General features: G+C 44.7%; 1 protein-coding gene and 1 non-coding gene across 4 annotated transcripts in view; one reads left to right on the top strand and one right to left on the bottom strand.

Moving 5' to 3' along the window:
- The window catches only part of PALLD (palladin, cytoskeletal associated protein), a 406,101-nt gene that overhangs the window by 366,654 nt on the left and 26,385 nt on the right, over nt 1-13,062 (top strand). For 2 of the 3 annotated variants that reach the window (XM_028152632.2, XM_054717655.1), the window contains 2 exons: nt 7,524-7,659; nt 12,128-12,226. In XM_028152632.2, the coding sequence (XP_028008433.2) occupies nt 7,524-7,659; nt 12,128-12,226 (235 nt within the window). Of the gene's footprint in view, nt 1-7,523; nt 7,660-12,127; nt 12,227-12,965; nt 13,017-13,062 lie in introns of all 3 variants that reach the window. The other variant, XM_054717654.1, reaches the window with a different exon arrangement.
- LOC114233510 (U6 spliceosomal RNA) lies at nt 2,923-3,026 on the bottom strand. Its single transcript, XR_003619655.2, has one exon. It is a non-coding gene; the product is annotated as a U6 spliceosomal RNA (small nuclear RNA).

Genomic DNA, 13,062 nt, shown 5'->3' with positions numbered 1-13,062 from the left:
GCCTCCACAAGAGTCCAGTAGCTCCTGCCTTTTCTTTTAAGTTAACGGAGAAGTCGTGCTGGTTTTGTGGCTGTACAGAACTGTCCCCAGAGATAGTTAGGTGCTGGGACACTGAGGATACGTGGCAATGCCAGGCAGCAGATATTTAGCTCTGCGCCAGCCCAACAAGCCATCGTTATATGGCTAGCCTCTGTCTTCTAGAAATGTTCCTGTTGCTAAGGCACACACTTGAATTCTTTCTTTGGGTTTGACACATGTAACTTGTAGGACATTTTTTCCTCTGGCATAAAGTGAGGAACATTTTTTTTCCTCGCTTGCATTGTGAGTGAAAAACAAAAAGGTAGCTCTTTATTCATTCCTAGAGGCCCAGAGCAGGAAATTCCTGCGCAGGTAGGGTCCCTAGGCCTGGCCGGTGATTAGAGCCAATCTGTGGGGCGACTGGCAGGGCAATGGGTGGGGGGTGGCCGCTGGCACCCACCTTGGCTTGCCTGGCACCGCCCATTTACCGGCGCCCTCCCCCACCCCCCGCCACCACCATTCGGGGCCTGGGGGCTGGGGGCAGCTCCTGCATTGAGCATCTGCCCCCTGGAGGTCAGTGCGCGTCATAGTGACTGGTCGTTCTGCCGTTTGGTCTATTTGCATATTAGGCTTTTATTATATAAGATAATAAGCCACATAACTTGCAAAAGACTTTCAGGGCTGCCACAACTAACTGGCATCCTTGAATTTGGAGGAACTGCCAAACCCTTGTGAGATGAATCTTTTCAGTTACTTTCATTCATATGTCATTGGTTACTCGTGGTCATTGTGACAGCAAATTCAGTGTCACTTGTGTGTGTTATTTCTCTGATTCAGGGGTGGGGAACCCTTTTCCTGTAAAGGACCAATTGGATATGTATGACATCATGCGTGGGCCATACAAAATTATCAACTTAAAAATTAACCTGCTATATCTGGTCAAACATTTAATTAACTCACCCCTAATGCCTTGGCAGGGCCAGGCCGAAGGATCTCTCAGGCCTTAAGTGGCCCTCGGGCCAGACATTGCCCACCCCTGCGTCTAACTGGACGGTTCTGGCGTATGTGTCAAGTTGTAGTGAATAGATGGATGACACATCTCAGTGAAGTAGGAAAACATTAGGTTTTTTTGGCCTGCCTTGTTTTACCAAAATTTTTATAAATTTCAGATACCTGTTTTCTCACTCAGCTGCATACCAGCCGTTGTAATCTGTCTGCATGTTAACCATTGTCCAACTGGTTAAAGAATAGGTTGGTTATTTACTGACTTTCTAAATGGTCTGTGGAGATAAGGTTCTATTTCTCAGATGTCTGGGTCGCAGAGGTCGAGGCGGGGAGCACAGGCCATGGGTGCCGGTGATAAACCCCAGTCAGGAGGACAAACGGGAGCGAGCAGCCTGGAAGCTGCGGCATTCGGTTGCTGGTTGATTGCGGTTTGGGGAACCCCTGGTGCCTTTCTTCAGGCTGCCACACTCCTCCCGAAGGTTCCCGGGGTCACCATCAGAGGAAATGCCGCCCTCCTCAAGGCTGCGTTCAAACGCGGATGTTAAAGTGACTGGATCTCAGACGGAGGCAGCGAGAGAACATGCCTTAGAAAGAAATGTGTGCACTTTTATAGAAGCAATGCCTTCCACTCCCCTCACAATCGCTGACAGGCTTACAGCTTCCATTGCTGTAACCCCGTTCTTCTCGCAACCCCGTCCATCCGCCCTGAGAGCTGGGGGATCCCCAGGACTTGGGAATGGCACCGGAGGCAGTGCCGCAGCCCTGTCTGTGCTGGTCTCTGAGCGGCTGGGCCACCCTCGAGGGGAACCACACCAGATCCAGCCCGAGAACCGATTGGCACTGTGTTTTTTGCCCACCTTGACATTCTTGGCATCTGTTCTCACAGAGGGGTGCCCCATAGCCATAGTGCTGCACTATTGCATAGTCTTCGTTGCCTCTCTTCTAGAAGTAGGGCTTTGGTTTGAAACACTACCCCATGTTTGTCAAGAATAAAAGCAGGTCTCAGTGAGAATCTTTTTACAGATGTATTGAGAGCTTTTATTCTGCAGGCACTCGGCCCTTTATAGACATGATCTCATTGTCCCTCCCGCTCCCTTTCCCGTTTATAAGAAACAGATAGGTGGGAACACTGTCCTGATTCAAGGTGACCGGGATGTCCCAGGGCGCTAGAATAAGCTTAACCAAGGAGGGTAGTCATTAGATCTAATGACTTGCCCGGTTTATCTCTAAAACATCTGATGTGTTATTTCTTAATGAAAGAAAACTGCTGCAGACCAACAAAGCAAAATCGCCTGAGCCTTAAGGGAAAGTTCATAAACAGATGCAGATGCACTTTGGTTTTCCAGTCAAGACAGTGGTTGGATGGTAACTAGCAGAAAAGACAAAAGCTGCATTGGACTCTGCAGACATGACCCAGGGTTCCTGTCCTGCAGGAGACTGGTGTGCGGGGCCTTGTCAATCTCCATTAAAGGCAAAGGCTGAGAGGGTTGGGGGCTGCCCCAGGGCCTTGTCATTGGGCTCATTCGGGTCCTATGCCATAGAGGAATCTACACAAAGTTGCGACCAATCCTGGCAAGTATGTCCCAGCAAATGAGCAGGAGAGGTCTCGGGGTCTGCTGTGACTAGTGACAATTCTGTTAAGATGTCTGCTCAGCATGAGACCTGCTCGGTCCTGGATGGCTCTATACGGAGTTGCATGGGGTTAACAAATAGGTGTAGCACGCAGGTGTGTGTTTATTCTTTAGGGAACCCAAAAGAGGATGTGAAGAGAAGCTAATATGAGTATAAATTGATCCATTTTCCTTAAGCATGAGCTTCAGGTGCTCACTGTACTCTAATCACTTTGGCTTTAGCTATACAAAAACTCAGTTTGTGTATTTTGGGCCCTTTTTTTTTTTTTTTAATATGGAACGCTTCACAAATTTGCGTGTCATCCTTGCGCAAGGGCCATGCAAATCCCTGTATCACTCCAATTTTAGTATATGTGCTGCTTAAGCGAGCACGATTTTGGGCTCTTTCATATATTAATTGGCATATAAACATGAGGGGTAATGAAATGCCAACACGTTAATGATTTTGCTCACTCTGGACTGTTGTGGAATTTTGTTACCATTAGATAATCACTGACTATGAGAGGACCCTAAGTAGTTAAAAATTTTCTCCAGCTGCTAGACAGGTTCACGACCCCTTAAATCAGTGTTGTACTCTGGAGATTTGAGTTCCTGAAATACACTGACCGAGTTGACCTAGACTAGTATATCAAAGGGAGGATGCTCTTAAGATTATTCAGTAGCCAAGGTGGGGGGGGGGGGGGGAGTCTTCGGGGATTTGGTGGCGGTTGAATCTGGAAGATTTGACCTCCCAGATGCTTGCCTACATGCTTGAGAGGGTTCTGCCCCACCCCCGCCACACGGGTATTATTTGTAAACGGTAAGTGACTTACCGTCGAAGCCAGAGTAAATAGTGCTGCTTTCTGCACAGTGGGGCTGAGTGTGGGAACTACTGAAGGCTGTGTGTGGGAGGCTTGGATGGACTGTTTAGTGGTTGAGGTTTGCTTCTGGGTAAGGGTTTTGTGAAGGGTGCTGCTTTGGGTAATGGTTTTCTTGGAATAAGCATTTTACTTTTTAATTGTACAAATCATCTCTTTGTCACCACTCTTTATTTCCTGATGAGTTGTTGCTCTTCATTTATCAAAAGTAGGGGCCATCTGGGGAACAAACCACAGCCATTTTACCTTGAACTCCAACACAGAGTTTACTTTATAGGAAAACAACCCATTTACCAAAACTTTGCCTCAAAAACTTGTAACTGCTTCTCTTTCCTGGTGCCTCCCCCTTCCAAATGCTCCATTTTGGTTCTTAACCCAAACTTTATATACTAAGCCCTTAACTCTGTACTCAGTTTCTAACACAATTTCTAATTATTTCCTGAATTACATTAGTCCAAATGAGATACTCTCTGGGGGTGGGGGGAGGGGGGGGGAAGGTTCCATATTAAAACAAGTGTGAGAAATACTGTAACCTGTGCCTGTACCTTTCCCCAAGGCTCACAACGCCCTGTCAACCCTGCCAGGCTCATTCTGGCCAGGACCTTTGCGCTGCCCAGCTCTCCCATAGGTCCTCACACAGGTGGCACCTTCCTGTCACCTGGGCCTCAGCTGTGGTGTCAGCTGCTCAGAACTGGGATTAACCACACTGTCTAGTCATCTCCTCACACTCCTGTCCCTTCACAGCGCTGACCACCTCCTGATATGTCCTTCCTTCCATCCTCCCTTCCCTCCCTCCCTTCCTCTACTTCCTCCTCCTTTCTCTTTCTCTCCCTCTCCCCCACCCCCACTTTAGGATATAAGTTTTGTGAGTATAGCCACTTAAGTTTTGTTCAGCATTGTATTCCTAGAGCAGAGTTGAACACTGAAAAGGCCATCAGTAAAGGTTAATTCCACATTTTTGGAAACTGTAGCCCAGGGTTCATGGCATCTTTTTTTTACCTCCTTTCCCTCTTTCATTCCGTTTCCCTCGGCCAATCCCGTCTTTGGGGCTCACTTCCACGCTAGCTAGTTTCTGTAAGCTGTACATCACCCCATGTCATTTTCCCAATAATGCCGTGAGATTCATGCATTTAAAAACCTTCCAATTGCTTCATTCATTTCAGTGTTAATTGCTCAGAATCAAGAAAATACGTGTGCCTTAAATTTCTGTAAGGGAAAATAATGTCTTTAAAAATAGGGGAACAGAGATGAAATAGATGCCCTTCGAATGCTGGTGATCTTCCTATGCTTAGGGAATTGGCTTGTTAAAAAAGAAATACAGAACCATCGGGGTGTTTGTATTTGGATCAAAGAGTAGCTTTAATTGTATGTGAAGTTATAAAACAGTTCCGAGTGGCAGGAACCCGTGCCAAAGTGAATGGCCCCTGCATGTAACGTCCTCGAGCGGTGGTCCTTAGGTGCTGAGGTCCCCTGAGAGGCGAGTGTACTGACAGACGCCTTTGAAGTGACAGGTCTTATTCCGTAGTAAACAGACAGGTGTTACTTGTCCAAGAGAACTGCAGCTGTCTTTTTAAAACACAGTTCCCTGCCTCTCTAGTTCAGGGCTCCGTCCTGCCCTTGATAGCTGTCCTTTTGCCCCTTCCATGCTCATCTGTGCAGAGAACACAGCTCTCGGCATGTCTGCCTGCAAACACCCGGGCAAGCCTGCTGTCATCGAGGCTGCTCACCGTCACACAGTTGTGCAACTGGTTTATGGTGTCAGGTGCAAATGAATAATGGGAACATGTGTGTTCCCACTAAAGCTGGTGTTCAGTGAGCTCCCTGTCTTTAGGACCAGCTTTCAGGTGCCTTCAGAACCTAGCTCTTCTAGTTCTCAGATGCAAGGTTGTAGTCAAAAGCAACGAAGAACTTTATTTCCAAAAGTGTGTGATGTTTTTACTTGTTCTGAACCTGACTTGTTACGTGTGGTTCAATGTCCCACGGTTCTGGCACAAATGATCTTGCCTGAGGAGTGAACACAGAGGTCAGAATTGGAGATGGACACAGTGCATCCATGCACTCACTCCACCCATGTGCTTTGGAGGCCTGCTATTTGACAGGCACTGGGATTAGCAAGGGAGGCATGGTGGGAGAGCGGCCACCAGGACATGTGGTAAGGGTTATGAAGGAAACAAACGTGGTGCAATAGTTAATGGGTCGACTTAGAGCCCTCCTTTCTGAGGAGACGTTAGACTGGTGACATTGCCCCGAGAAAAGGGTAAGGGAGAGAGGCTCCGGGCTTAGGAAAGTTGGCAGACTATGTGCATTTTTGTTAAAGGGTTGCAAGTCATAATTCCTAAGGCCATTGCTATTAATATGCCCCAAATTCATTGCCCAGCTCCTTAAAAATCAAGACCCGTTCCCAGGGAGCAATTTAAAGTTTGACTAACCACTTTGATATTACTAACACAGGATATCACAATATTTTATTTCTTTGTTTTGTGTTGTTTTGTTTTTAAACCAATGTCTAACATCATCCAATTTGAACTTCAGGGGCAAATGACTAGAAAGGAAGGACCTGGAAAAGCTATGAGAATTTTTCCATTATAGGTAACAGAAGACTCAACTACCAGATTAAATGTATAAGGTTTATTGTTTAACATAACAAGTGGGGTCAGGCAGTTCCATGGAAGGTTAACACAGTGTCCCCCAAACAATCAGAGACACAGGCTCTTCTTTCGAAGCTGTCATCATTGGCATGTCGTGGGCTCTCCCCTCGTGGTCACGAAGTGGATGCAGCAGATTGGAGCATTACACTTTGGACATAGTGATAGAAGAGGAACATTTCCTCCTATGTGGTTTTTTTTTTTTAGGGATGGGAAGTTTTTAACTGGGGCACCGCATCCTCTCACTCCCACCTCTGTTCCCTATCTCATTGGCTAGGGCTCTACCACAGACCTCTGGCTCATGACTGTCCAGAGGATTGAGACCACTCAAACTGACTTAGATTAACCACCCCTGGGTTTGGAGAGAGGTGGGGATCACCTTTCCCAAGCATACTGAAGGATAAACACCCAACAAAATCAGAGGGAGCCCAGCAAGAAAACAAGGGGGAGTGGACGACAGGAGGAGAGAATGGCTGTTGGGAAGACCAGGTGCAGGACCTCAGGAGGCAATGGTACAGGTATGCAATTTCTCCTTAATCTTTACCCTCAGCCTTGTGAGGGAAAGGAGGAGAAATAGGAAGGAAATTGCTTAAGGCACCAACAAAAGTGGATTCCACACGCACAAGCACCCAGCACCAAGGCCCTGGCTCACGTGGCTCAGGGTCCTGTCACTCATCTTGGAGAGAAAGGCTCTGGCATGTCACCTATCCTGAGAGGAGGTTTAGGAGGCACCTAGCACAGCAGGACCTGCAGGCCTTCCAGGTCCCCGAGTATAGAACATCCTCCCTAATCAAGGTAGGATAGACAGAAAGGTAACAAACAGTATCTGTTATAGTGGGCTAAGTACTGTTGTTGAATACATTCATTTCAGAGAATTGGGAGCACTGAATTAATGAAAGTATGAAAGAAAAATATGTTCTCTTTCAAATCATCTCAACAGTCAGATGTGGTATATATTTTTATTCCTGCTCATAAGAAACGTTGAGAAACTGGCTCAAAGTCACAAACTTAATACAAGACAAAGCCAGATTTTAAGCCTAGGTCTGATTACAGATCCTCTTTTCCCTTTACATGGCTACCTCCTTAGAGCTAGAACACAGGCCTTCGCTATCCATGGCATTTAACCACTGAGGCACACTCCCTAAGGTGTCTGAACTTCCTCTGAAAACGAGTTCCAATTAGTTACCTGAACACCGAATCCAGCTTTCATGGTTCTTTCCAAAACTAGTTGGAATAGATGTAGTATTAAAAAAGGAGTGGGAAGAAACAGGCTGACACATGTACCTTTTCTTTGCTGGACTTGAATGTTCAACTTGGATTGATAGGCCTGACAAAGGACTATACCGCCTTGTGCTTCTGCCCTGCAGGGGATTTCCAAAGAAGGCCAGCAGAACTGCTCGAATAGCCTCTGATGAGGAGATCCAGGGCACCAAGGACGCCGTCATTCAAGACCTGGAACGAAAACTGCGCTTCAAGGAGGACCTCCTGAACAACGGCCAGCCGGTATGGAGAGACAGGGGCCTGGGCTGGGGACACGCGCTCCCCACATCAGAGAGCTCTTCCCTGGCTTCACTAAGACTTAGGTTCTTAAGATTTGTCCACAAACTTGATTTTATTGCCTTTGGATCTCTACATTCCTCTTAGTATAATGACTTAAATCCGGGGAAAAGCAGACAGTGAAATGGCTTCCTTCTGTTATTCCATAAACTATTATTGGAGTCAGGATTCTAAGCTGGAGATAAAGGAAGAAGGGCTGATTTTAAGGTCTGGGATAGAATAAATGCAGAACTGTGATGTTAAAAGAAAAAGGAACAAACCCTGGGAGGGGTAAGGGTGGGGAGGGAGGGAGAAGGTGTGCTTTAGAGCAATCTGTATCTACCCAAAAGCAGCAAATTGGAATTCAAGTACCAAAAGGAGAATTGGGGTTCTATGGCACGTACTGATGCTACACAAAAAATACCTTTACTAAAGAAATCATTGCTGGCGTCCAGTTCTATCCCACTAGACCAGTGGTCAGCAAACCGCGGCTCACGAGCCACATGCAGCTCTTTGGCCCCTTGAGTGTGGCTCTTCCACAAAATAACACGGCCTTGGGCGAGTCTATTTTGAAGAAGTGGCATTAGAAGTTTAAGTTTTAAAAATTTGGCTCTCAAAAGAAATTTCAATCATTGCACTGTTGATATCTGGCTCTGTTGACTAATGGGTTTGCCGACCACTGCACTAGACGATCACTATTGACTCAGTAATCTGAAAGAGTAAGGCTGTTTCAGTCTTGTTCTGGTTTGTCAGAGCAAGACAACTAAACTCAAGGAAAAAAATAATTATGTTTAAAGGCTGCAGAATTGTAAAGGTTTCTTCTCCATTGGACTTAAATGTTTCCTCATCAGTTGTTTGTTTTTTATGTTTTTTACTGACCCTTTTCTTATCGCATCAGAATATTTTAAGGGGACAGGAAATGCAAGTCTAGCAAGATTTCCCCAATAAAGGAAAGGAGCCTTTGTGTGGCTTTATTATGGAATCAGCACCAGAAAATGTGCTTGGCTCTTAAGTACAAGAGGAAACGGGCCTCTGTATAAAGTCTCCCTCTCAGACACCTTTTTCAGAATAGAAATCTCACGGTGCTAATTATGTTTTCTAGGAATTTTAATTATCAAGCATTGAGAACTGAAAATGTGAGAACAGAACCTGTTTGATTAGAAAGGTGGGGAATACAGGAGAGGTTTTGAATGCTGATTTTAATTATTAGGGCATCCTGATCTGAGTTCAGGAAGACTAAAATTCTCACGAGATCTTGTGTTAGTTATTCATCTCACTGAGAACAGACTTTTACAAAGGGAAATGCTTCTCCCTGGAATGATTGCATGTGTCCATGCACATACTCGGGACATTTTCTCTGACTCAATGGAAGCCTTTGAAAGGTTAAAACAAGTGCTTATGGGAACTTTTTCAGGCCAGGTAAGGAATGGCACCTCTCCAGTTTGTTTCTTTATTCCTTTTTGGCTGTTTAAATGTTCTTTATGGACTAAAATTCTCTTGGTTAAAGTAAGACTTCTATAAGATATTATAGCATACTATGTATATTATATGTATACTAGAGGCCCTGTGCACAAAATTCGTGCATGGGTGGGGGGTGTCCCTCAGCCCAGCCTGCACCCTCTCCAATCTGGGACCCCTCGAGGGATGTCCGACTACCCGTTTAGGCCCGATCCCACCTAAATGGGCAGTCGGACATCCCTCTCACAATCCAGGACTGCTGGCTCCCAACTACTCGCCTGCCTGCTTTCCTGATTGCCCCTAACTGCTTCTGCCTGCCAGCCTGATCACCTCCTAACCACTCCCATGCCAGCCTGATTGATGCCTAACTGCTCCCCTGCCAGCCTGATTGCCCCTAACTGCCCTTCCCTGCAGGCCCGATTGCCCCCAACTTCCCTCCTCTGCTGGCCTGGTCACCCCTAACTGCCTTCCCCTGCAGGCTTGATCGCCCCCAACTGCCCTCCCCTGCTGGCCTGATCACCCACAACTGCCCTCCCTTGCAGGCCTGGTCCCTCCCAACTGCCCTCCCCTGCTAGCCATCTTGTGGCAGCCATCTTGTGTCCACAAGGGGGCGGGATCTTTGACCACATAGGGGCAGCCAACTTGTGTGTTGCAGTGACAGTCAATTTGCATATTACTCTTTTATTAGTGTAGATAGAGGCCTGGTGCACGGGTGGGGGCCAGCTGGTTTGCCCTAAAGGGTGTCCCGGATCAGGGTGGGGGTTCCCTTGGGGCAGCCTGGGTGAGGGGCCTGTGGTGGTTTGCAGGCTGGCCACGCCCTCCGGCGACCCAAATGGAGGCCCTGGTATCTGGGATTTATTTATCTTCTATAATTGAAACTGTGTAGCCTTGAGCAGAGCCAAGCCTCCTGTTCACTCTGTGGCTGCAGCCATTTTTGTTGGGATTTATTTATCTTTTATAATTGAAACTTTGTAGCCTTGAGTGGAGGCCTGGGCCCGCCAGGGTGTGTGGAAAGCTTGGCTTCCTCCATTGCTGGGGGCAACCCAAGCATCCTGCTCGCCCCGTGGCTGCAGCCATCTTGGTTGGGTTAATTTGCATACTCGCTCCTGATTGGCTGGTGGGCATGGCTTGTGGGTGTAGCAGAGTGATGGTTAATTTGCATATTATTCTTTTATTAGATAGGATAGTATTTTTGTTATATATCATTCATATATATATGTGTGTGTATATATATATGTATTTCCCAGTGAATGATATCACAATAAGGGCCATAGATTTTCATATTGGAGAGTTTAAAAGGACAAGGAAAGTAAGGCTTCCCCTTTTAAAAAATAAGACCCTCAAGCAACTTTTCCCTAATGATACATATTATTGTTACTTCTTTTTGGCTTCCAAAGACAGGGCTTGTGTATCCACATGGCACAGTGCTTAGAAACAAAACTGTGGAGCAAAGTGGGCTTCTAATGATGCAGGTGCATTCAGGTGAAGAACTATGTGTCAAATTGATGTCTCTGCTTATGAGGAACAGAGTGGGAATTATTCCAGTCCTCTCTCTGCTGTTGATGCAATTCTCCATGAAACTTTAGGGAGACTTTTAAGGGAGCAGAATTCATTTATTTATTTATTTATATTTAGAAACATGAGAAAATAGCCCTAGCCGGTTGGCTCAGTGGATAGAGGGTCAGTCTGGGGACTGAAGGGTCCTGGGTTCAATTCCAGTCTAGGGCACATGCCTGAGTTGTGGGCTCAATCTCCAGTAGGGGGCATGCAAGAGGCAGCTGATCAATGATTCTCATCATTGATGTTTCTCTTTCTCCCTTTCCCTTCCTCTCTGAAATCAATAAAAATATTTTTTAAAGTAACATGAGAAAATTAATTTATATAATAACATACTGGACTGAGACACTCCATGCACCAAACACCTACCTCCGCCTCTTCTTGTCCTCTGCCCTTCTTGTTAAATGAAATAATTTGAACTTCAGGGCTGCTTGTCATCTGGCACTTGACTTGTTTCAATTCCCGGCTTCAGATGGGCCTGGAACCAGCGATTACTGGAAATTATAAATTTACCCCACATGTTTTTCTGATTTAGAGAGAGTTTCCAATAGAATTTGTATCCATATTCAGAAGTTTAGAAGTTTATCTAAAATAATTTCTGTACTATATTTTAGATCCTGGCTTACTAATTATTCTTTATTTTCAGTCAAATAGTTGTTTGTAAAATGCCTCTGATGGGGAAATTTCATCCCAGACCTGTAATTCTAAGGCATTTTCAAATCACCACTCAAGAGCAGGAATCAACCCAATAGACAGAATAAAAATGTTGGCATTTCTTTTGTCCTAGCAAAAATGGTTTTGGCCAAATCCAAAAGTACTGGTTGCTAGGTGCAAAAACATGACTACTTTCATTTCTTGATAGGCAAGCAGTTTTCCTCTTGAGTAGAATCATGAATTGTGGGTATTAGAATTAGAAAGTATCTTTCATAGTCTGTTTGCTAACTAAGCCATGTGCAGTCACTCTTTGTGGATTATTCTACTTGCCTCCATTCCCCTATGTTACACAGCAACCTAGAAAAATGCTCTTACAGGTGAGACCCCCATCACTGCCAGCTAGCCTCAATGTTTATCGTTAAGAACAAGTTTGGGACACACATTTTCTGTGTGGTTTCTGCCTTGTTGCTTATTTTACTCACCTTGAATTTGTGTTCAATCAGTTGGTGGCTTGAAAGAGTAGTTAGCCCATGTCCCAACACTGGATTAGGCCATTAGGACCAGAAGGGAGGGGGACTGTGAAAGTCAGGACAACTAAAGCCAGGGAAGGAAACAGATTCCTTTACACACAGGCATCTGCAGGTGGAGATATAGTTACAGAAAACAGCAGAACACGTTTGTTTGGGGGTTTTCATTCTTTTTCATGAGGTGGTATACAACTGTGATTTTTCTAATGTTGTATTTTTTTGTGATTTACTCTGTTTAGAGGTTAACGTATGAGGAAAGAATGGCCCGTCGATTACTAGGTGCTGACAGTGCAACTGTCTTTAACATTCAGGAGCCAGAAGAGGAAACGGCTAATCAGGTACTGTGTTCCTCTGGACTTCTTAGAACACTGACAATTACTGTGTCTCCTCTCCCCCTAGTCTTTATGGACACTATTGTTGGGATTGACTCTGTGGAAAGTACAGGGCAGGTCAAAGAAAAGCATTACTTTATTTGTATTTATTGAGCACATACTATATGGCAGACATTGTGTTAAATGATGCATAGAATTATTTCAGTCAGTGAAATCTGTTCTTTTTACCTTCTTATTGATCGTTTCTTCTCCTTTCAAGAATCTTTCTGTTTTTCCTGACCTGTGCTGTCCTTTCATGCAAAATAATTTTGTGTGGAGAGTAACTTATTTTCTTGAAATATCTAGTGACTATTTCCAATTACATTTTTAATATCAAGTCAAAGTAAAATATCTACGTACAGAAAAACTATATTTTTATTTTCCTTCACTTATATAGTTATAAATCACTAATGAACAGAAAACCTAAAATGTTTTCCTATTACCACCAAAAAAAGTCATTTGATATAAGCCATTGTTTTTCATGTCCACTGCTTCTGTTTCCAGATGTAGTCTCCATATTAAAGAAAGTTTTAAAAATCAAGTAAACTCTTTCTTGTGTCTGTAGAGAAATGGATCTGAAAGGTTTTCCTGTGTTAAATATAGCTACAGCAAAAATCTTCCTTAAAAAAAAAAAACTAAAACTCTTGCTAGGTTATTATTTCTATTTCTATTATTAGTCTTCACTTCTTTTTTTCTGCCATTACAGGAAATTGGGTCTCCTCATGCTTCTGTAGGGAGTCCTCTGGATGGTCAAAAGGTTAAGCTTTTCACCTTTCTTCTCTTTCCAGTCTTTCACTCTATCT

The sequence above is a fragment of the Eptesicus fuscus genome, chromosome 6, assembly GCF_027574615.1.
Source record: "Eptesicus fuscus isolate TK198812 chromosome 6, DD_ASM_mEF_20220401, whole genome shotgun sequence".
In the NCBI taxonomy this organism is placed as follows: domain Eukaryota; kingdom Metazoa; phylum Chordata; class Mammalia; order Chiroptera; family Vespertilionidae; genus Eptesicus; species Eptesicus fuscus.
This window is presented reverse-complemented; position numbering and strand designations above follow the sequence as displayed.